The 25373-nt window shown below is 40.3% G+C and overlaps 1 protein-coding gene across 1 annotated transcript in view; it reads right to left on the reverse strand.

The window, feature by feature from the left end:
* CNTNAP5 (contactin associated protein like 5) overlaps window positions 1–25373 on the reverse strand; it is a 1089942-nt gene that overhangs the window by 487815 nt on the left and 576754 nt on the right. Inside the window, exon 8 of the mRNA XM_018061606.1 lies at window positions 17719–17983. Within this exon, the coding sequence (XP_017917095.1) occupies window positions 17719–17983 (265 nt within the window). The remainder of the gene's footprint in view (window positions 1–17718; window positions 17984–25373) is intronic.

Here is a 25373-nt window from a genome sequence, read left to right on the forward strand (position 1 = left end):
AGAATACTGGTATGGCAGCCATTCCCTTCTCCAGGGATCTCCCTCACTGCAGGCAGATTCTGTACCATCTGAGCCACCAAAAAGTATCCTCTAACCACCCAGCTAAACATTAGGGACACAGTAGAAAGAAGATACAGACAGAGGTCAGGGGGAGTGTGCCATCTAATTACAGACACATCATCAGGTCGCTGTACAGAAGACACTGGTCTGAGGAAGAGGTGTGTTCAGTATGGAGGCAGGACGGGAGCTGGGGCTGGGGCTGTAGCTTGCATGTTCTGGCTTGGGGTCCCCACCCTTCCCCATGTCACTATCTGTCTTTAAAAGCTTCAGGTTACAATAAGGGATTGCTTGGTTGGTGAGATGTTTTCTTTTTCTTTTCTTTCTTTTTTTTCTTTCTGGTCTGCTTTCCCTTTTGATTTGATCTCTTTTGATCTTCTCCTACAATGTCCCTAGTCCCTGCAGGGGGAGCCTGTGTGAAATCTTAGCTCTTCGAAGAAAATTATGTGAACAGTAGTTCTTGCTGCTGATCACACAAAGGGATCACCTAGGGAGCTTTTGAAAAGACAGGTCCCTGGACCCCACACCACGTTAATTAAGGCAGACTTATGGGGTGGTCACAGGCCTTGGAAGTTTCAAAGATCCCCAGACATTCAATTGTGCAGCCCGGGTTGAGAAGTAATCCATGAGAGGTTTCAAAAGAGGAAAGAAAGAAGCTAAGAAAAACAAGACCAGCTCTGAAGAGCTGACCTGGGCACAGATTCCAAGGCGAGTGAAGTGGCAGACCTCTCTCTGAATATCTGCTTCTCCCTGGGCTCTCTGTCCCCATCCTTCTGTTAATGGATACAAAATAACACCTCTGGAGCCTCTTCAGATTTATTTTTTAAGAACAGTCTATTAAAGGTACAGGTTTAAGTGTTATTAATTATTCACAAATTAGGGAAAATCAATTCTATCAGGTTACTTTCCTCCAAAAACCTCTCTGAGAAAAGCAGATCTGAAAAAAATAGAAATTTTCAATGAAGGGGACAGGAAAGCATTACCCTTGAGGAGAAGCACCTCCTTGGGGAAATTCCTCTGGGCACAGAAGAAAAGGGTTTTTAGGGCCACTTTGGGGTGATTTAAAAGCTGAGGCTTAAAAGATAGGGCTTGGGTTCTGCAATGATTGTTGGATGATAACAAACATAAAACTTCTGAACTTTAAAGTGATATTAAATAATATTTGTCATCTTCCAGACTGGCAAAGAATAGTTTTTATATATATATATATATATATATATATATATATACACACACTTTATTTTAGTGGATATAGAGGAATCAGGCAATTTCAAAGGTTGATACATTCTTTCTAGAAGGCAGTATACCAACAAGTATCAAAAACCCTAAAAATATAATACCTCATTTCCACGAATTTTCTTTCAAAGAATCAATCCTAAAATAATAACAAAACTGCAATCACGGTTTATGGTGAAGAGTTCATGACATTGCTTATAATATCATTTATGATAGCGAAAACTCACATCTGCTAATATTTCCAACAGCAATAATTTAGGTAAATCAGATGTATTGTATTTGATAATACAGAGTACAACCCTGAATGTTTGCTTTTCTATATGAATTTTAGTATAATGCATCTAATGCCATAAAATAAACTGCTATGTTACTACAAAGATTATATTAAATGTATAACTAAGGGAGAAATATCTTTATAATGCTGTTATCCATTCAAGAATGGGATATATTTGTACATTTGTCCAAGTATTATTCAGTGCCTTTCATAAGTGTTTTAACATTTTTCTTGTATGGTTTTGCACATCTCTTGTCAAATTAAGTCCAAAGTATTTCACCTTCTTTGTCACTATTGTAAATGAAAGTTTCACTACCATTAATAATAATAAGATAAATATAATGTAGTCATTAAAATCATAATTCTAAGAGTGGTAGTGATATCCTAGTAAGTGAAATATAGTATGTAGGGTATTGCTCCCATTTTGTTAAAAATGACAACAAAGAGAAAACACTGGAACTAGCTTGAATGAGAGAATCATAGATTCTTTTTTCTTATGTAAAGTCCTAGAATTTGTGAAGTTTCTAAAAAACATGTGCAACATTTGTAATTATTTTTAATACTATCAAACTGTTTAGGCTGAGATAAAGGATAGGAAATGTTTTCATTCTTTTCCACTTCCCTTTCCACACCCCCCCACCACCCCTTCATTATTTAAAGTAACTGCTTCCTAGTTCCAGAATCCAGCCTAAGGCAATGGTATAAAAGGTCTCTCACAGAGAGGGTTAAAGAGGTTTAGAATGTTTTCTTCATAAAAAAATATAAAAATAGACGCTTTCCATCCTTGCAACCGAACTTGCAGAAGAAATATGAAACACGGCCCAATTGTAAAAACAGCTAATAATACACAGTACCAGTACTGAATATCTACAATGAACCAGGCACTTTGAATATGTAATTCCTAGTCCATTCTAAAGGAGATCAGGCCTGGGTGTTCTTTGGAAGGAATGATGCTAAAGCTGAAACTCCAGTACTTCGGCAACCTCATGTGAAGAGTTGATTCACTGGAAAAGACCCTGATGCTGGGAGGAATTGGGGGCAGGAGGAAAAGGGGACGACAGAGGATGAGATGGCTGGATGGCATCACTGATTCGATGGACGTGAGTTTGAGTGAACTCCGGGAGTTGGTGATGGACAAGGAGGCCTGGCGTGCTGTGGTTCATGAGGTTGCAAAGAGTTGGACACGACTGAGCAACTGAACTGAACTGACTGAACTGAATTTGCACAATATTCCCAGAGGCCAAGTTTTAGGGCCCGCATGTTACACAAGCTAAAACAAAATTGGAGAGGCTGTCCAGGGTCATACGGCTACTGTGCGGGCAGACCCAGAATTCAAACACAGGGGTCGGGCACCCAGACTGAGTGCTTTCTGCTCTCCGCACTCCAAAGCGAACCCTGTATTGCTCCAGGAATCATTCTGATGGCCAATTACCTCTACCTCTATTTTCTGCTGTGGAATTTAACTTTGCTTTTATTTAGTTATATTTTTGAAACAGCTTTATTGAGATAAAACTCACAGACTGTACAATCTGTCTGTGTAAAAAGTACAGTTCAGTGATTTTTAGTATAGTCACAGAGTTAGGCTACCATTACAATCAATTTTAAAATGTTTGGAGCCCCCAAAGAAATGCTGTAACCTTAGATATCAGTCTCCAATCACCTGAATCTCCCACCTCCAGCTGTGCCAACCAATAATCTGCTTTCTGTCTCTATGGACTTGCTTGCAGAGATTTCCTATAAATGAAATAATACGTTATGTTCCCTTTTGTACTGGCTTCTTTTGCTTCACATAATGTTTTCAGGGTTCATTGTAGGTAGCAGCTTGTATCCATCTATCTGTATCAGTCTATCTGTCTACCTCTATGGCTGAATGTTGTTCCATTGTGTGGACAGACCACATTTTGTTCATCCTTTTGCCAGGTGATGGACGTTTGGGTCACTTGCACTTTGCTGATATTATGAATAATGCCGCTATGAACATTCCTGCACAGATTTCTCTGTGGACTTAGGTCTTTAATTCTCTTAGGTGTGCACCTAGGACCAGGATTGCTGAGTCATATATGGTATCTCCATATGTAACCTTTTGAGGAACTGTTTCAATGTTTCCTAAGTAACTGCACCACTTCTGTTCTCACAAGTCAACCTTCCCTTTGACAAGACTGAGTTCAAACTTCAGTTCTGTCCTTTCATGGAACTTCAAGTTTCTATTGAATTAAGGTACAATTCAACTTTTGTTTCTCAAAATGTTCACTTAGATCTGACCTTGGACCTTTTCTACTTTGATTTTATTTTTCTAGATAAATATAATTACCAAGCATCTTGTGTGTGTTTTTAATACTTTTTTATAATGAGACCTTCATAACAATTTATAGTTCACACTTATTAAGACTGAGACTCAAGGTGGCTAAGAAGTATTCTGACAGCCTGAATCTTTTTTTTTTTTTTTTTTTTTAGCAGTAAGGTTTTGCCTTGGGAGGGAGTAGAATTTCTCAAATCTGGGACTGGATAATTCTTTGTTGAGGGTGTGCTGTCCTCTACTATGCTTTCCTATAGGATGTTTAGCAGCATCCCTGACTCCCGGGATGCCCCCATCCCCAGCACCAAAAATATCCTCAGACATGGAGTTATATAAGCTGTTGTATATTTTAGAAATTAACCCCTTCTCAGTCACAAATATTTTCTCCCATTCTGTAGGTTGTCTTTTCATTTTGTTTATGGTTTCCTCTGCTGTACAAAAGCTTTTAAGTTTAATTAGGTCCCATTTGTTTATTTTTGCATTTATTTTCATCACTCTAGGAGATGGATCCAAAAACATTACTGCAATTTATGTCAAAAAATGTTCTGCCTATGTTTTCCTCTAGGAGATATGGATTAGCACATATACACTATGATATATAAAAAGACAACCAACAAGCACCTGCTATATAGCAGACACAGGGAACTATATTCAATATCCTGCAATAACCTATAATGGAGGACAATCTGAAAAAGAATATATATATATATATGTGTGTGTGTGTGTGTGTGTGTGTGTGTGTAAGTATCCTACATGTAACTTTGCTATATACCTAAAATTAACAACACGTTTTAAATTACCTATACTGCAATTAAAAATGAATAAAGGGAAAAAAAAGAATAACACCACCAACCTCAGAGTTTTACAAAAATAAAATGATAAATGTATATGAATATTCTTGTGTGTTAGTAGCTCAGTTGTGTCTAACTCTTTTCGACCCCATAGACTATAGCCCACCTGCAGGATCTTCTGTCCATGGAACTCTCCAGGCAAGAATACTGGAGTGGGTAGGTAGCCATTCCCTTCTCCAGGGGACCCTCCTGACCCAGGGATTAAACCCCCATGTCTCCTGTATTGCAGGCAGATTCTTTACTGTCTGAGCCACCAGAGAATATACTTAGCACAATATTTGGCCATGCTGAAAGACTATAAACTTAGGTTTGTGCTTTAAAACACACACACACACACACACACACACACACACACACACACAAAATCATCACCAGACACTACCAAAAGTCCCCTGCATGAAAATGTGAGAATGGGAGGTCAGGGTGGATGGGACTGGAAAATTTTCCTTGGTTGAGAATCACTGGTTTCAAGGAATAACTTGAGGTTGCAGAGTCTCAGAAAGCAAGCACTTGATTTCTATCTGTTTCACTCCCTTTTCTTCTCCCATTCTCAGTCCAGTTCCTAACAGGTCTTTGCATTTCAGCCTTCATCTGATTTCAGGGTCTCTCTTTATGGGTTGAAGACAGAACCTCTGAAGTCAGGTGTCTGTCCCAGCATCTCTAACCATCAGCCGTACAGTCACAGTGGGATACACAGAGCTACAGTCCAGGCCAGAGCACAGTCCTGAAGACTTTATTTCCAATCCTGGAAATAACCTATTACAGATCTCCCCACTGCATTTATTCACCTGTGACCCCTTGCTCAAGGCCCTGCCACTTATAATTTCTAACAATCTACACAGATTTCTTAATCTCTCTCAACTCCTTCTTCATCTACAGAGACACAACTGCCTGGCTTGACTTAGAAGTTTCTAGGCTTTATCTTCCCCAGAAAACTCAATTCAGATGTTTTTCTGTATCCTTTCATACCAACCTTTACTTAACAATTCAAAGGTAATTTCAGTTTTAGAGAGAACAAAGTGGGAAATATCTAAATAATTGAATAAGGCAGTCTTAAAATGTCAATCACATCATAAAAGAGCATATTCTAATTATTAGCACTATTATGCCACAATTTAGGTTGTCTGTCCTCTTTTTCTTGAATACCATTTATCCATCAGTTATCAAATTCTATTAACCCTTTCCTTCATATGGTGAATTAAATTCACATATTTCTTCAAATTTCCTCTACAACTGTGATTCCATCCCCTATTAGGGAGCTGGGAATCTTTCTGATGGGTTCCCTCTTTCTCCCAGCCCCTGATCTCTTTCTGGTACAAGACAACTTGCTAGATTGAACTATTGGAAGAGCAAGGTTATTATTAAAACTTACAGCAAAAATCCCTCCAGCGTGTCAACAGAGCCCAGAGAATGAAAGTCAAATACTTATCTTGATGTTTAACGTCTCTGTAATCAGGCCCCCATCTGTCTTTGCCATCTTATTTCTCAGTATGCCTACACAAATTTCTTACTCTAGCTGGACTAGTGTATTCATTATGCTCCTAATGAATGCACTAAGCTAACTGGTGCTTTTCCTCCACCCTCCACCTCACCTGTGTGCTATTCTCCCAGCTCTCTGACTATTCAAATTGCCTCACTATCCTCTAATGCCCAGTTTTTGTCTTAGTACTTCTTTTCTTTAACTCTAGGAGCAGGAAGCTTTTTTTTCTTTTTTTTTAACTTCCTATTGCAGTAACCTAGCACAGAGGCAGACAGGACTGAAGCAACTTAGCACCAGCAGCAGTAGCAGCAGCATAGCACAGGATGCATAAAAAGAACTGAATGGTTGAAACAGTAAGTTAATACACCGGGAAATGAAAAAAGCAAGTTTTCCTAGGCCAGATCTGTACTTAGAGATTTCTCCTTTATGGATTCTAAAAATATCCACTGTCTGATCTATTCATTTAGTTCATATTATTTACTGCCTTGTACCATTAATTAACAATCCATCTCTGTAAGTATTATCTCCTTGATGATATTCAAAGTTCCTGTGGGTCAGATTCTGCATGGCGATTTAGTATTCCCCTTGGTATCAACAGAGCAACATCCTGCCCTCTCCAAACGTTACTTGATTGATTGAGTGTCAGACTAGCTGAATCTCCACTGCCAAGTGTCAGAAGCTGGGCCCTCCTGGCACCTGGACAATAAATCATAGTTTAAACCTTTCCTAGTTGTGAAAGGCTAGCTCATATGTTAAGATAACCTGGATCCTCAGAACCTTTGGTCAGTATCTGGAAGGAGAACAGCTGGGTTTGACATACACTGGAGTCAGATAAAAACTGTGATGTGTTCATAGTTGATGGTGAAGATACAGTGTCTCTAGAATAGACTTGAATGCTTCGTTCCAAAGTCTACACGATAAAAATGAAGGTCAGCTCCATAGCCAGATACAGCTCCTCCCTATCAGGAGGAGGAGCTCCTCCCTGTCACCTTTAGGAGACAGTCAAACTTTGGCATCCCTGACCAAAATTAAGCTTCATATTTTGCCTGTGCTTCTTTGTATCTGTGACTAAGCCACCTGTGGAGTCTTAGACATCCAGATCTTCTCCTATTTCTCTCCTCTCATTGGCACATCCTTCCCTTCCTTATTTGTTTAATGAAATTCATTCATTCTTCAAAATCAAGCTGTTTTCCTTGCCTCTAGGAAGCCTTCACTTTCTCAGCCTTCCTGGTCCCTCTTCTCTTACGCTCCTACTGTGCCCTAGAAGCATCTGTCCTATTGCATTATCACTGCTCTATACTGTCCCTTTCAACAGCACCTATGAGCTTTTGGAGGCCAATCCCTCCATCCTCTGGATAAGGAAATGGCAACCCTCTCCAGTACTCTTGCCTGGAAAAACCCATGGATGGAGGAGCCTGGTAGGCTGCAATCCGTGGGGTCGTGAACAGTCAGATATGACTGAGCAACTTCACTTTCACTTTTCACTTAATGCATTGAAGGAAATGTCAACCCACTCCAGTGTTCTTGCCTGGAGAATCCCAGGGATGGGGGAGCCTGGTGGGCTGCCATCTATGGGGTCGCACAGAGTCGGACATGACTGAAGCAACTTAGCGGCAGCAGCAGCCCTCCATCTTCAGAATCGAGTACAGTACCAACAGAGCACAGACGCTACAAAAGCTTCCTGAATTAAACTGTGTAATAGGGAAGAACAAATCTGACTCCATACTAGATCTGCTTCTTTTACTTTAACCATTTAATTCTATTGCTTTTACTTGAGTTAAGAATATTGCCTATAGCCCGAAATATACAGGATGGTCTAGTCTCAAGGTTCTGTCGTTTAAGCCATGATACCTTTCCATTCACAGAGATAAAAAATTGTAGCACAGAGAATAACAACTGTGCTGGTGGAGGTTTACAGGAACATCATGACCTGGCCTATGTGGCTAGCTGCAAAAGCAATGGATTCCAACACCAAGAAGTTAGTAACAACCAACCACACCCCTCCTTCACTTGGCCTTAAAAAAAAATGGTTTGCTGAAATCTTTCCAGGAGTTTGAAGCTTTGTGGGACACGAGCCACCTGTTCTCCTTGCTTGGGCCTACAGTAAAACTTTCTCTGCTCCAGACTCCAACATCTTGGTATTGTTTGGCCTCATTGTGCATCAGACACAGGAAAATGCATTGAGTAACAGGTGGAGGCAAAGTATGAGAGAATTATTAAAGTATAAAACACGAAAGACTAAAGAAAATGACAATAGTTTTGACTATGAGATTATTTCCCTATTAGACAAATCTAGTTCCCTGTTTCCCCTTTGAGCAAGCTGAAGAATGTAGAGTAAGCTAAGAAATAAAATATTTCTGCCATTATTACTGAGACCTGAAAAAGCTATGGAGGCCCACAAGATCACTCCTTTAGTAAATATTCCCAACCTCTGCTTGATATCTTGAAGCTAAAGCAATGGCATTTCTCAGTTCACATAAAGTGGAGTGTCTCATCATATGCTTGTCTTCTGAAACTTGAACTATGGGCTCTGTCAGACAGCTTGTGGAGACAGCCATGGCCCTGTGGCTATCTACTAATATTTGTTTGCCCTCACCAGTGGGATTTTCTCAACATTATCTTAGCTAACACACAGGCATTAATGACAGCTTAATCGAAGCAGAGGATGAGGTTCACAAAGTCATCATGTTTACTTGATGTACAGATGGTGGTGATATATAAACAGATTCTATGAAAAAGGGCAATATTGGGGAACGCTCTGCAAACTCCAGGGCTGCAGATTACAACCATCTGGTCATAAGTATCAATAGGGTGACCACTTTCATCCTTTATGACACAGCTCTCCCTGCCATCTCCCACCTCTGGGAGCCCCATTGGCCTCTAATTAGTATCTCCCCTGAGTATAGCTCATCCCTGGGCTTGACGCATGGTGCCTCATAGGACTGTTGCAACATGGATGTTGGCTGAAAACCATTGTGAACTCTTTTTCCACTGTTAAATTGAGATCCTTCAGAAATGTTTTGGAGGTCATTTCTAGTAGTTCATTTATTCAGATGCTTGTTTATACATAAGACAAATAGTTACTGAAGGCCTATTATAAAAAGGTGTTAGACTAGGCCTTGGACAAATAGTGGTAAAAAGGCAGGCAGTGCTGTTGTTCCCATGAATCCTTACATTCCATGGTGACAAGAACATTGAGAAACCAATTATAGAGATATATGATTAATATAGGGTTCCCAGGTGGCTCAGTGGTAAAGAATCCTCCTGCCAATGCAAGAGACACAGGGGGATACAGGTTTGATCCCTGAGTCAGGAAGATCCTTTGGAGTAGGAAATGGCAACCCACTCCAGTATTCTTTCCTAAAGAATTCTATAGACAGAGGTGCCTGGCGAGCTACAGTCCATAGGGTTGCAAAGATTTGGATACAACTGCACACATGCATGCATGTACACATGATTAACATATATTATTTTTTATAAATTATCTTATTGAAGTATAGTTCATTTAAAATATTGTGTTAACTTTAGCTATACACCAAAGTGATTCAGTTATACACCTATACACATTCTTTTCATATTCTTTTTCCATTATGGTTTTTCACAGGATACTGATTAGAGAATACTGTCCTACATAGTAGGACACTGTTTTTGATCCATTCTACATACAGGTAAGTCCCATATATATGAATGAGTTCTGTTCTGAGAGCACATTCGTAAGTCCAATTTGTTTATAAGTCAAAGTAACCATAGGTACCCACATAACACAATTGGCTATATCGTACTGTACTGTAATAGGTTTATAATACTTTAAAATACAAATAGTGTATAAAACAAACAGAAAATAAAGAAAATAATTTTAATCTTACAGTATAGTACCTTGAAAAGTAGAGTAGTACAGTATGATAATTGGCATACTGTTCTCATCTTTGACAGTTGACAATTTGAAGGTTCATATTGAGAATTTACTGTAGAATAGTTTGCATCTGCTAATCCCAAATTCCCAACCCATCCCTCCCCCACCCCTCATCCCTCTTGGCAATCACAATCTGGTCTCTATGGCTGATAATACACCTTCTATTGGGCTGAATTGTGCCCCCTCAAATACATATGTTGAAGTCTTAGCCCTCTCCCCACACCTGAGAATGTGTCTATATCTAGAGATAAGACTGAAAGAAGTAATAAAGGTAAAATGAAGTCTTATGAGTAGGCCCATAGCCAATATGACTTGTGCTCTCATAAGAGGAGGGCATTAGGAAACAGATGGGCACAGAGAGAGAAGATTATGTGAGGACACAGGGAGAAAACAGCCTCTGCAAACCAAGAAGAAACCAGCCCTGACCATGCCTTAAACTTCTAGCCTCAAGAACTGGAAGAAAGGAAATTTCTTATAGGTCTCCTACAGAGTGAGTCTGACTTTGTGATTCTATGGACTGGGGCCCATCGGGCTGCTCTATCCATGGGATTTCCCTGGCGAGAATACTGGAGTGTGTTACCATTTCCACTTTCAGGGGATCTTCCCAACCTGGGGATTGAACCAGCACCCCCTACATCTCCTGCCTTGTAGGCAGATTGTTTACTACTGAGCAACTGAGGAAGCCTGATAGGTCTTCTAATTCATGGTATTTTGTTATGACAGTCCTAGCAAACTAATACATACTTAGGCCAAAGCTACAAAAGAAAAGAACCAGAAGACTAGCAGTTGGTTGGCTTTAGGAAGGTTTCTTTAAATATCAATTGATATAAATTCTAAAAGAATAAGTGAGATGATGTGGACCACAGCTCTAGGAGGATTTATTTAATTTAAATAAAGGCAATGTTAAATAACCATCCAATAATATCCATGATGGCTATGGATCAAAGGCTATGCCATTAAAATTTCATCCTATGTTCAGCTATAGAAAGAACAAGTCAGCCCCAAAATTCTTCTAAATATAGAAAATTAATGATGGATTAGAAGGAATTGTTTCATAATTAGTAATTCTGGAATGCCTGGTGTCTAACTACTGGAAAATGTAAGGTGGTTGAGGATGCTGAACACTATTACTTGTATGTAAAGATTCAATGGAATGACCTGAAATTGTCTCTCCAGGAAGCCATCTGCCTCCACTGAAAGCATTTTTGTAGCATCTGTTTGATTTCCGGATCTTTGCTCATCATGTGTCTTTTGGCCTAGGGATTCTGTCCTGTTCCCGGTCATTGGTTTTCTCCTTCTGTCTTTCCTGCTTATAATCATTTTGCAGGTCCCTACTGCCAGGTTAGATCTGTCTGAAGATTCCCTCTCCCATCTTCTGGGTTCTGTTCAATTGTGCGGAGACTCATTACTTACTCCTGAAAATTCCACCCTGGGTTTGATGCCTCTAGTACATCAGAGCAGTAGACTGTGTAGCTATGTGCTCTGGATAGAATATTCTCCAATGAAAAGCCATTAGACAGTCTCTCTGCCGTTTGGCCCTACTGGGGTGTGTTCTATTTTCTGCAGTGAAACAAACATATAAAGATTTTCATCTGTGACAAAGTCTATCTCACATTAAAAGACCCTTATTATGACTGTCTTGTTTTCTCTTCACAATCAGTAGGTCTGGTACCTACAACTCTTTCTCTACTAACATTGTTTGAAAGTCCTATATATCCTGATAACTTTGACACATACAGAGTATCCTAGTATGAATTAAAGATGGTTGATAAGACAAAACAAAACACAACTTCTCAGGATTAGATCCTTGGCACCTAATTCTATATGGATCACAAAGAAAAACATGCAGGACTTTTCTGGGCTGCTAAAGCATCTCATTCACAAAAATCATTGTATGAAAAAAGCCCAGTTTACCATTCTTCCTCCCCAAAATGCAACATAATATGAGGAGTTGAGAAAAGTGATCTTTGGCAGGGAGATTAGCCCTGCTGAATACATGTAATTAAGGCTACTTATTCCATTGTCAAAAGAAGACTCTGGAGTTGATGGTTTCCTTGAAGACATGGCTGATCTCCTGTTTTGCTTTAGGAACTCATGAAGGTTTAGAAGGAACTTAAATAATTCTAGACCAGTTCTCTCCTTCAGCTACAAAGTACAGTGTGGTCTAAAATAATAAAACTGAGTCTGCATCTATGAAGAACACAGTGAGGTTGTTGTCCTGGATGCTAAGGCCTGTGTTCAAGGACTTTTCCCAGACTAGCTTTTCAGTGGGAAATTGATGTTTTGAGGGGTGGTGGCTCAGAGGATAAAGCGTCTGCCTGCAATGCAGGAGACCCGGGTTCGATCCCTGGGTTAGAAAGATCCCCTGGAGAAGGAAATGTCAACCCACTCCAGTATTCTTGTCTGGAGAATCCCATGGACAGAGTAGCTTGGCGGGCTATAGTCCACAGGGTTGCAAAGAGTCAGACATGACTCAGAGACTTCACTTTAGAGGAGAAAAAAAACCATATTTCCAATTTTTGGGACTGAAGCCCCAGATCTCTTTCTTCCAGTTCTTATTCCCCATTCTTCTCCCATCAACACAAGAAAAATAACATTGAAATGTGAGGCCACTTACAGAATAATTGTAATGGTGCCAGCTTTTCTTCAGATGACTTAATGTTTCACTTGCAATTCAAAACACTCTGCTTGACCAAGCCAAGTGGTCTTCTTTACTTTTACACAAGTTCCTGTTCTTAGTCATCCAGATTGGTCTGGACAATAACATCTACATCCTAAGCATGTTTTTAAGAGTCTTTTAAAATGGCAGCCATCCTACATTCAAATATAGAATCTGTTGTTAATCATTCCAGGAGCAGGTGTGACCTGAGAAAGTGGTCCCCAAGACATGCAGTTCCTGGGGAGAAGTGGTGAGGAACTAGGGTTTGAAATGCATAAAGGAGGAGATCTAGGTGTGTGTTTATTTAAGATGTGCTCAACTGGCTGCTCTGATTCTTAAAGGGGGAGATGATGCTCCTCATCTGGCAGCGGGACTCCTGGAAATCTTCCTCCCCATTCCCATTCAGCCTTCAGATTTCCAGCTGGGGTTTGCAATGCAGAGGCGACACGAATATGGGAAAACCTGTCCAGTGCATGGCGAAGTCTCCGGAAATATCTAGGCTCTTACTTAGTGCCCTTCATGCATGCGTGTGCTCTCGGTCATGTCCAACTCTTAGCGATCCCATGGACTGTGGCCTGCCAGACTCCTCTGTCTATGGAATTTACCAGGCAAGAATCCTAGAGTGGGTTGCCATTTCCTACTCAGGGGGTCTTCCTGACCCAGGGATCAACCCGTGTCTCTTGCCCTGACCGCCGGATTCTTTACCACTGCACCTCCTGGAAAGCCCAGTTCCCTTTGTATTTACATGATGTACATAAAATTATGTGATAATTTTACTAAGGAATCATCACTGAGCATTTAAAAAGGTCTGAGGAAAGTATGTCCCATATACTCAATGAACAGTAGCATACATGTGTGTTAGGTATGCGTAACTTACATTATAATTGTATACAGGTAATGTCAGCTAAAGTCTACAAAGATGGTGGATCCATCATCTGTTTTCAATTCCATCTAATTTCCAAATCTGTCTATTGATGGGGCCACCAAGTAAAATGTTTTGGGAAAAGCCAACTTTAGATCCTATGCAGGCTACTTTCTTTAATAGCCTATTGTCATTTCATCTTTCAGCTAAAGCAGAGTTTCTTTATATTTGAAGTCTTTAAGCAACTGGTATTGGGCTTCCCTGATAGTTCAGTTGGTAAAGAATCTCCTGAAATGTAGGAGACCTGGGTTCAATCCCTGAGTTGGAAAGGATCTTCCCTTCTTTCCCTGGAGAAGGGAAAATCTACCCACTCCAGTATTTTGGCCTGAAGAATTCTGTGGACTACAAGTCCAAGGGATCGCAAAGACATGATTGAGCATCTTTCACTTTCAAGCAACTGAGAATATCAAAAATCAATGTAAGAATCAGCAAGACACAGTGTGAAAACTGTGGACCTAGGAGTGCAAAGGAAAAGCCTGAGCTTGAACACCTTGGTCAAGAGAGCTTAATTTCTGACTCTCAATTTCCTCTTTTGCATGTTGGTAAAATAAGCATCATTTCATATGTTTCATGAGGTTTTCTTTTTTTTTTTTCTGTAGTATTATATGATAAGGTCCTAGCATAATGCCTGACCTGCAAGAGATCCACAGTGTTTGTTGATTCTACTGTCACATCACTTACAGTGAAAGTGTGCCCTTGACCCTTCTTCATATCCACATGCACAAAGCTTTCAAGAAAGAAGATGACAAAAATAGAAATCAAAGTAGAATACAAGGGAGGGGTTGCACTACTGTCCTTCATCTTCCTGAAACTTCATCCCTTAGAACAAATAAATTCAGAACCCTTCTATTTTGAGACTGACTTAGTTTGGACTTCTCTTCCTGATCTTCAATGCAAAAATGCACAAAATAATCTGCCTCCCCAAAGCTATGCACACTATATGAAGCTCTGGTAATAGCAGTGAACGTGCCAGGCATCCATGATCTGCCCTTCCTGTGGGGTCATCTTTTCTTTTAGACTCAGGACATTAGAAATACCTGAACTAGTCTCAAGTAAATCTTTAAATATCTGGATTCCTTGCTCAACTAATAAAATGTGGTGCTAGTTTCTAGTTTCCATGCAGTACCAAGTGTCAAGGGTAGTCCCAAAGGCCCTCAAAAACTCTCAGAACAACAGTTATTATTTTCTGATTTCTCACATGAGTTTTTCACTTCTTACAAAGCCAATACGATCTCAAGTACTTGGAAAACAAGTTTGATCAGAAATGTAAGGGAGGAGAAAACCAGTTTTGTCCTTTTGCTTTTTTTGTTTATTTGTTTATCTGTTTTTTTACCTGGAATAGAAAAACACCAGGAGACAAAAAGCCTTAATCCATTTCAAAGAAATGTGAAAGAAATTCATAATTTCCAAAATTCAGGAAATTCTTGGGGAAAGAAGCAAACAAGTTTTCTGAGATAGACATCAGAATGTTTTTAAAACTTTCTTTTCCTTGTCTGATCCTTTTGAGAGACAGGTTAAAAATACCCAATGATTTTTTTTTTTCTCCCTCTGTAGCTGGGTAATGGGGCAGCTTTTACCAGCCTGTCTCTCAGTCATAAACACATTTTAATGGACTTAAACATGCTTAATAATACAGGTAACACCTGAATGCTTTAGAGCAAAGTGCCACTGGGGCCTGTACTTTATTAAAACTGCATTTTGTCCTGAGGCATACAAGTCTCTGCACTCAACCATCTCACCAATTTAAGAGAAAAAGCTCAGTGCCAGGTCACCATTTTTCTTCTTCACAAAAGGATTGAGGTTTAAATTTTCTAACTCTACACATGAAAACTGGTATGTTTCTAAGAGATTAACTCACCTCCCATGACTGGAAATCTTGGAAATTTTATAAAAGTCCCAGGAGTGTGGAAATTTACTCAGTTTTTATGACTCTGAGGAGTGAGGCCTATTTTCGCCATAGATCTTGAGTTGGTGTGGAAGAAAGAGAACCTTGCTAAACTGCTTCTCAGCACTGTGTCAAAGGTTTGATCCATTTAATCTAATGGTGGTTCAGGTGGTAAAGAGTCCACCAGCAATGCAGGAGACCCAGGTTTGATGCCTGAGTCGGGAAGATCCCCTGGAGAAGGGAATGGCTACGCACTCTAGTATTTTTGCCTGGGGAATTCCAAGGACAGAGGAGCCTGGCAGGCTACAGTCCATGAGCTGTAAAAAGTTGGACACAACTGAGTAGCTAACACTTTCATTTTCAATCACCATCACAGCCTTGTAACATAAAGATTTTTTTTTCCATCTCCTATTACAGGTAGATGCTAAGATGGTCCCAATGACCCATGACTCCTGCTGGGTAAACACTTGTATAATCCCCTTGACTTGAGCAAGGGCTAGATTTATTCTCTTTTCTAGTGAGCAGAATATGTTGAAAATGATGGGATGCTACTCTTTCTATGAGATACACAAACATCATGGCATTGTCCTGAGGGTTCTTTCTCACTCTCTCCAAAGTCACTCGCTCTGGATTAATAGTACTGCCCTATCAATGAGGCAGCCTTCTGGAAAGGCCATGGGGATAAGTTTGAATCTTCTGAGGTCTGTCAACATCCATGTGAGTTAGCCTGCAAGCAGAATTAATCCTGGTTGAGACTTGAGATGATCGTTGCCCCTACTAACAAGCTGATTATAGCCAGAACTACCTAGTCAGGGGGCCTCTGGATTCCTAACTCTTAGAAACTGAGACATAGCACATGCTGTTTTCAATCACTACATGTTGGCATAATTTGTTATGCAGCTATAGGTACCTAATACACTCTTACATGGGAGACAAAGTTAGGAACTTAATCTAGGGCCACAGACTGATAAGGGGAAGAGGCACCTTTGGACCCTCCTGATTGACTTGCAGACCCAGACGTGTCTATCATTTACAGAAGTTCAGTGGGGTTTTTGTTCATCCATTGACTCTGAAGCTTTCCCATAGTCTGACCTGATCTTAACTATTAAATTATGTCTTTTGCTCCCTAACTCAAATTTCTTTAATTTTTTTGGATGACAGAGCTCACAGTCTAGTGGGGAAAGAAAGATATTTAAATTAAAGAAAGATGCAATATCATGTAATCTGGGATAGATATTGGCCCAGAAGAGGGGGTTTGATTCAAATTGTAGAGCCAGGAAGGCTTCTCAGACAATTCATTGACCTACCTGCCTGCCTTAGCCTCCAGTCCAATGCCTGCATGTAAGTCTGACCTCTGTAAGTACTCGTTACTAAGTGAACATGCTGTTTCTGGAAGGACAGTAATATAACAAGTAGAGAAGGAGGTAGAAAACTTCATAGCTCCATGTTAAAGGAAAGGCAGATAGAAGAGCCAGGGTATGGTTCATACCTCTGTTCCATATTGCCACACATTAGGGCCTAATATATACTGCTGTAAAAGGATGTGCTTTCTAATCTTCATAGATAAAGATTAAGTGACCATATGAAGTGAAGTAAGTCAGACAAAGAAAATATCATATGATATCACTTATATGTGGAATCTGAAATATGACACAAATGTAAAAATCTACAAAACACAAACAGACTCATAGGCTTGGAAAACAAACATGGTTACCAAAGGAAAAATGTACGGGGGAGAGAGGGATAAATTAGCAGTTTGAGATTAACAGATGCACACTACTATGTATAATGATCAAAGACCTAGCATATAGCCCAGGTAACTATATTCAGTACTCTGTAATAACCTAGATAGGGAAAGGATCTGAAAAAGAATATATATATATGTATATGTATATGCATATGGTATATGTATAACTGAATCATTTTGGTATAACCTGAAACTAACACAACACTGTAAATCAACTATACTACAATATTTTTTTTTTTAAGAATAAAAAAACTATTGGATCTTCAAACCTGAAGTTTGTGAAGACTGATTATCCCACATCCCTGGGAGCTGGAGCCTGTATGTTTTGGTCAGAATTTCAAACATGTGTTGACTTGGCTGAATAAGAAATTGATCTAGAAGTTGTCAGCAGACAGTACCTGTGAGGATTTCAGCTGCACGTTCTGTCATTTTCTGAATCACGAGTCTCAGGGTTCCATCCTCCAGCCTCAGCAGCAGGGTCCCTGAGCCCTCAGAGAGCATCGTGGACAGAAGGAGACCATCCTTGTTCCAGGTTCGAAACTGGAAACTCACTGAGAGCCCATCGATTTGGGGAGTCCCAGGCAGCAGCAAATAACTGCTGCTGGAGTTGACAAATGTGATGGGAACAATTTGTGGTTCAGAGCAGGAAAAAGTGACATTGCCCTGGAAAACAATAAAAATCAAATATATAAACGCCATTTTTTATTCTGCAATCTGACAGCTGATATAAACAATCACCTGGAGCTGACCTTAATTTCAGGATTATTCCACATTCAGCAGTAAGATCTTAAAGGGAAAAATATGTTAGCTTTGTTCAGATTCAGCCACAAGATTGTTTTCCATTCCTATTTTGTGGATCACAGTGCTATCTGCAAAAAGAGTCATCAAAGACCTAGGGCAGTGGAGAGAGAGGAAACATCAGAAGTTTCTAGGGATCCAGAGACAAAAATAATAGCATTCATTCACTGAGTAATGACGTACTGCAAGTCAACTAATGCCAAGACCTGGGATACTTTTCAAAGTGGTACACTTGAGAAAATTTTGTTACAATGTGGAAAGCCACTGACACCAGCTCCCAGGGAAGCCTGGGAAAAGAAATAGCTAAAAGAGCAAAGGTTTCATAAGGAAGGTGAGGCTTTCCTGGAAGGAAGTGGGGAAGGACAGGAGCGAATGTCCAGCCAGCCTTCTCAGTAAATGGCATAGCGTTCGCAAAAGCTTGGAGAAATTAACAAAATGGCATTCCTGAAAAGTGAGTCATTTCTGAACTTGAAATGGGACAGAGAGGGCCAGAGATATGAAGGAGGTGAGGCAACAAAAATGAGTAGAAGTAGAGTTTAAAAGCCTTTTATGCTTGCCAAATTTATCATACAAAATCAGAAGCAGCAAAATGACAGTGGCCATATTTTTATCATATGAAGAGTATTTTTAGTAACATAAAGATTGAGGGGTGCATGAGAGGACCAGAAGTGGGGAGTATTAAGTGTGTATATATATAGTAGAAGCAGGAAGAAGATAATTCTTCGCATAAGTGTGAGAAAACAGGTCAGTTTATCTGAGGAAGTTACAGGAAAATAGAGACATGTGTGCGTGTGTGTCTATATATATATATATATATATATATATATATATATATATGCTCAGCTGAGCCATGTGCTGAGTCACTTTTACTAGATGAATAAGGAGAAAGCCTGGAGCACCTTCTAGATTATGAACAGCTATTACAACATGAAAGCCATTTGGAATTTTTATAGCCAACAACTTCTCATTTAGCACCACTACCATTTGTCTCTTTTAAATTCTAAACTAATCTCTACAATACTGTCAGTAAACTAATTCAGGTAAGTGTAAGACAATATCCTCCTCTACATAGTCATGGACACGTGTTTTTTTTTTTTTGGGGGGGGATGCATTTTATTGAAGTATAGTTGATTTGCAATGTTGTACTAATTTCTACTGTACAGTAAAGTGATTCCGTTACACATGGGTGTGTGTGTATATATATACATATATATGAATAAATAGGTATATAGTTCATGTTCTTTTCCATTATGGTTTATTACAAGATATTGAACATAGTTCACTGTGCTATACAGTGTCTTGTTTATTCATTCTGCATATAGCAGTTTGCATCCACTAAACCCAATTTCCAAATCCACCCTTACCCCACCCAACTTCCCCTTGGCAGCCACAAGTGCGTTCTAGTCACAGACACATCTTATTCCCTACAAATCTCTCAAGGCCTCTGAATGATGCTAACTCTGCCTTTTAGAGTCAGGGGAGAGGTGAATGGCAGGAATTTCCTAAAGGGAATGCCCTGTGTCGCCTAGCTGCCTGAATTTAACTTCACACTAAAGTGGTCAAGTAGTGAGGTTAGACACCTAGTACAGCTTCTAGTCCTAGAGCAGGCTAATCATTCAGCTCAAACAATCTCCTAATCCAGAAAAACATCATTAGGTCCCAATTATGTTTGTTAGTGATAGTCCTGCACTTCTGAAAACAAATAGTAGTTACCAAACAAACTTCTACCAGTAATGGATTTCTACTAATGTACTCATCATCAGTGGAATATAAGCATATTCTTGCATTGATCATTTGTTGTGGCTGTTTAGATGTGTTCTCTTTTGGGTAGATTCCCAGAAGTTAATTGACATATCAAAGAATAAAGGCCCCATATATCCATCCATCAAGAAAGTGAAGTCACTCAGTCGTGTCCGACTCTTTGCGACCACGTGGACTGTAGGGCACCAGACTCCTGCATCCATGGGATTTCCCAGGCAAGAATACTGGAGTGGATTGCCTTCTCCAGGGGATCTTCCCAACCCAGGGATCGAACCTGAGTCTCCCACATTGCAAGCAGATGTTTCAACCTCCGAGCCACCAGGGAAACCCTAATCCATCAAGAAATTAGACAAATAATGTATATTATCACATATGTAGAATCTAGAAAAATGGTATAGATGATCTTATTTGCAAAACAGAAATAGAGATGCAAACATAGAGAACAAACGTATGGACACCAAGGGAGATAGAGGATTGAGATGATTTTGGAGACCGGTATTGACAGACATAATCTATTGATACTATGTATAAAATAGATAACAAATGAGAATCTACTGTATAATACAGGAAACTCTATTTAGTGCTCTGTGGTGACTTAAATGGGAAGAAAATTTTTAAAAGAGAGGATATATGTATATTCCAAGCTGATTCACTTTGCCGTGTAGTAGAAATGAACATAGCATTGTAAATGAATTGTACTCCAATAAAAATTAATTGAAAGAATAAAATAACAAAAAAGAAATTGCCCACAGTTTATACTGTCCCTGGCATTAAGTGCTCACATGTGTATCTTATGTATTCTACACAATGACACTACATTCATTTAAAAAACTACACAGATTGAGTTTGGAGTAGCTGGGTAATTCAAAAGCCAGGGTCCTCCTTCCCAGTGACAATGGGGGACAAACCTATGTCTGTGTGCCACAGATGCTTCTGGCAGCCATCTCTGAGAACTTCCTCCTTTGTCTTGGGTACGACTTAAAAAACAAATCTACCAACTAGCTTTTCAGATCCTATTGCTGTTTTAATTTGCATTTTTTGGAATTCTGGTTGATTTCCTTTCAAGATGAAATATTCCTACTGATGGCAGATTAACTGAGGCAAGACTGTCTTTTTTAAGCAGTCAGAAATGCTCCCATAGGGAACTTGGGAGACAACAGTAACTTTTCTTCCCCTTTTTCTTTCCTGAGGTAAGCATCACCTCTAGTAACAATTTGCCAGAACAAAGCTGCACCCAAAGTTTGAGGCTGTGTAGAAGGGGGAAAGGATGACAAGACTGAAGGTAGAAGCTTAGGACTTTGTAAAATGTCCCTTCCCCATTATCTTAGAATCCAATGTTTAAGACGCACAGACATAGAGAACAGACTTGTGAGTGGCAAGAGGGAGGGAGGTAGAGGGGGGACGATTGGAAGTTTGGGATTAGCAAATACAAACTATTATATACTAAAAGGTAAATAAAAAGGTACTACTGTATAGCACAAAGAACTATATTCAATATCCTATAATAAGCCATAAAGAAAAGAATATTTTAAAAATGTATATATGTATAACTGAGGCTTCCTAGATGGCTGTAGTGGAAAACAACTTGCCTGCCAATGTAGGAGACTTAAGACACGTGGGTTTCATCTCTGAGTCAGGAAGATCCCCTGGAGGAGGGCATGGCAACCCACTCCAGTATCCTTGCCTGGAGAAACCCATGGACAGTGGGTCCTAGTGGGCTACAGTGTATAGCATCATAAACAATCAGACATGACTGAAGTGATTTAGCATGCACACATGTATAACTGAATATATCAATTTCGTTCAATTCCAGTCGCCTAGTCGTGTCTGACTCTTTGCAACACCATGGACTACAGCATGCCAGGCTTTGCTGTCCATCACCAACTCATGTCCATCGAGTCAGTGATGTCATTCAACCATCTCATCCTCTGTTGTCCCCTTCTCCTCCTGCCTTCGATCTTTCCCAGCATCAAGATCTTTTCCAGTGGCCAGATTGTCTTGACATCAAGTGGCCAAAGTATTGGCGCTTCAACTTCAGCATCAGTCCTTTCAATAAATATTCAGGGTTGATTTCCTTTAGGATTAACTGGTTTGATCTCTTTGCAGTCCATGGGACTCTCCAGAGTCTTCTCCAACACCACAGATCAAAAGCATCAATTCTTCAGTGCTTAGCTTTCTTCACAGTCCAATTCTCACATCCATACATGACTCCTGGAAAAGCCATAGCTTTGACTAGATGGACCTTTGTTGGCAAATTGATGTCTCTGTTTTTATTATTCTGTCCAGGTTTTTGATAGCTTTGCTTTCAAGGAGCAAGCATCTTTTAATGTCATGGTTGCAATCATCACCTACAGTGTGATTTTGGAGCCCAAGAAAGTAAAGTCTGTCACTGTTTCCATTGTTTCCCCATCTATTTACTATGAAGTGATGGGACAGATGCCATGATCTTCATTTTTTGAATGTTTAGTTTTAAGCCAGCTTTTTCACTCTCTTTCACTTTCATCAAGAGGCTCTTTAGTTTCTCTTCACTTTCTGCCATAAGCATGGTGTTATCTGCATATCTGAGGTTATTGATATTTCTCTTGGCAATCTTGATTCTAGTTTGTGCTTCATCCAGTCCAGCATTTTGCATGTTGTACTCTGCATATAAGTTAAATAAGCAAGGTGATGATATACAGTCTTGACATACTCCTTTCTCAATTTGGAACCAGTCTGTTGTTCTATGTCCGGTTGTAACTGTTGTTTCTTTACCTGCCTCTTAGGAGGCAGCTAAAGTAGTCCGGTATTCCTATCTCTTAAAGAATTTTCTATCATTTGTTGTGATCCACACAGTCAAAAACTTTAGCATAGTCAATGAAGCAGAAGTAGATGTTTTTCTGGAACTCTCTTGCTTTTTCTATGATCCAATGGATGTTGACAATTTGATCTCTTGTTCCTCTGCCTTTTCTAAGTACAGCTTGAACATCCGGAAGTTCACAGTTCATTTACTGTTGAAGCCTAGTTTGGAGAATTTTGAGCATTACTTTGCTAAAGTGTGAGACGTGTGCACTTGTGCAGTAGTTTGAACATCTTTTCACATTGTTTTTCTTTGTGATTGGAATGAAAACTGACCTGAATATATGTGTGTGTGTATATATATATATACACATACACACACATAACTGAATCACTTTGCTGTACATAAGAAGTTAACACAACATTGTATATCAGCTACACTTCAATTTAAAAAAAAAAAAACTTAAAAAAAAATCCAATTTTACAATGTTTAACTCCACCTAAACCATGTTGCAAGTGTTCTGTGTGGATAGTCCTCATGACAGCAGGGATCTAGAAGAACTGAGATTTTCTCCTTCTTTGACCAGTTCTCCCACATCTGATGAGAGGCCAGGCTGCTTCATTCCATTGAACATATAATGGGCCTCACTACCTGTAAGTAGACCAGGGAACCCAGAGTCCCTTGAGGGGCCTTCAGGGGACACACAAAGTCCTGAGCAAGATGATGATGGCAAGAACTTCAAATAAATGCCCCAGAGATTCTGTTAAAATAAGGCTAGGTGTGGGGAACAACACTTTGCTCACCAGGGAGCAGGATAACTTGGAAATGCATCGTCTCTGGATGGTTTCTCTGGGTCATTTCAGGCTGTGCTCCTTCACTCCCCCCTCACATTCTCCTCCCACTGTCCTCTGTTGTCCTGTGTCCAGGCAGCCACCTGAACTGTCCAAAATTTCTTTGTTTTTAGAGCACCTCCCTGCTGTGTTCCCCAGTGTTAGGTCCAAGGGCAAGTAGGAGAGAGAGATGGGAATGGATAGGAAATAAGTTTTACACCAAATCTGACCCAATTCTCCCAGGAAGGGTTTCTGGGCCTCCTGTCACACCACTGCTGGGCAGCCACCCTTGTCACTCATCTGTCTTGGTATTCCTCACTGTGCATGCTGTTCACCGAACCCAGGGTAGGAAAAGCGTGAGTGGGGAGGCTGGAAGAAAACTCGAGGAGCCATAGGAACTGCACATGTGTATTCTCTCTGGGCTGGCACAGCAGCTTTGCAGCAGACATGTTGTATTCTGTTGTGTTTGGCCCAGTGAGTGCAGCCAAAATGCAGCCATAATGTGGACTCAAGGGCTTTTCAGGTGGAGCTTATATATGTTTACAGGACAAAAGTGGCCCTTGGCCAAGTGGGTACATCATCACACACATGCACAGTGCTATGTGGTCTCAGCTGTTACATAACCATGTATTTACAAAACATGGGGCAAGAGCGAGAGACCATGGGGCAAGAGCACCTGACCACCACCATCTTGGCAAATTTGCTCTTACCCTATATTTCACCCCTTCAGGGTCTCTCACCTCAGAATCTATGCTCAATCCATCTTCCGTGATATTCCCTTGGCAAGTAACTCTGACTCTTGAACTCACATTCTGCAATGGCAGTAGATGGTATAGTAACAAACAGTTACATCCCCAATACATAGCAAAACCCAATGCCAGGTATCACCTGGAACTCATTTTGCAGTTCTTCCCCTCATGGGGCTAGAAGAGACACCCACCACACATGGAGTGCCTTTATCTTTCATTGCCAAATCTCGTCCAGCATCTGTCCTTGTGAAATTGCATGAAAGCCTCCACAGAGGCAACTCCACCTCTGCAGGGATTTTTATTAAGGACCTGCAAAATACCCCAGAGGCACTGGGCCCATCCCTTCAAGGAGGGGATTTTTGCAGTGTTCACAATCTACCTACATGATTATACTTTTCTAAATCTGAGGACACAGCCTTTACAGTACACTGTTCTAAATCTACACCATAGGACATAGCCTAAATCTTCATCGTTTGGCTGCCATAGCCATGAATGTGTGCACTTGAACCAGGAAACTGCTCTGGCTTGCCATAAACAAGTTTGCATTCGGCACCAGTATCAACCAAGGCCATTGCTCTCTGTATATTAGCTAGTGACTTGGTGGCTGAGATGGGTAAAGAATCTGCCTGCAATGTGGGAGACCTGGACTCAATCCGTGGGTTAGGAAGATCCCCTGGAAGAGGACATGGCAACCCACTCCAGTATTCTTGCCTGGAGAATCCTCATGGACAAAGGAGACCTAGTGGGCTGTAGTCCATGGGGTTGCAAAGAGTAGGAGATGACTGAGTGACTAAGCACAGTTAATTGCAAGTTCACATGGGGCCTCAGGTCCCTGCTTGGGCTCTTCGGGCAGACACCTTGACCTGAGCCCTATTCAAAGCCCAAAAAGGCATCTTAAGGAACATCCTTGGGAGCCATGTAATCTTCTAACTGAAGCATCTGTATCTCTTGCTGTGGGTGTTTAAACTGCTACTCTGCTCTCAGTTGTACGATGGGCCTAGCTAACAAGCAGAGACCCATGGTCTCATAATGTTCTACAATCTTTATATCAGTGAGGAGAAAGTGGTTATAGGTAACAACAGTTCTATTTTGTCCCCAGAACAAATTATAGCATCCACCCCTGTGTCTCAGAGTTTCAA

Source organism: Capra hircus, chromosome 2 (assembly GCF_001704415.2).
Source record: "Capra hircus breed San Clemente chromosome 2, ASM170441v1, whole genome shotgun sequence".
In the NCBI taxonomy this organism is placed as follows: domain Eukaryota; kingdom Metazoa; phylum Chordata; class Mammalia; order Artiodactyla; family Bovidae; genus Capra; species Capra hircus.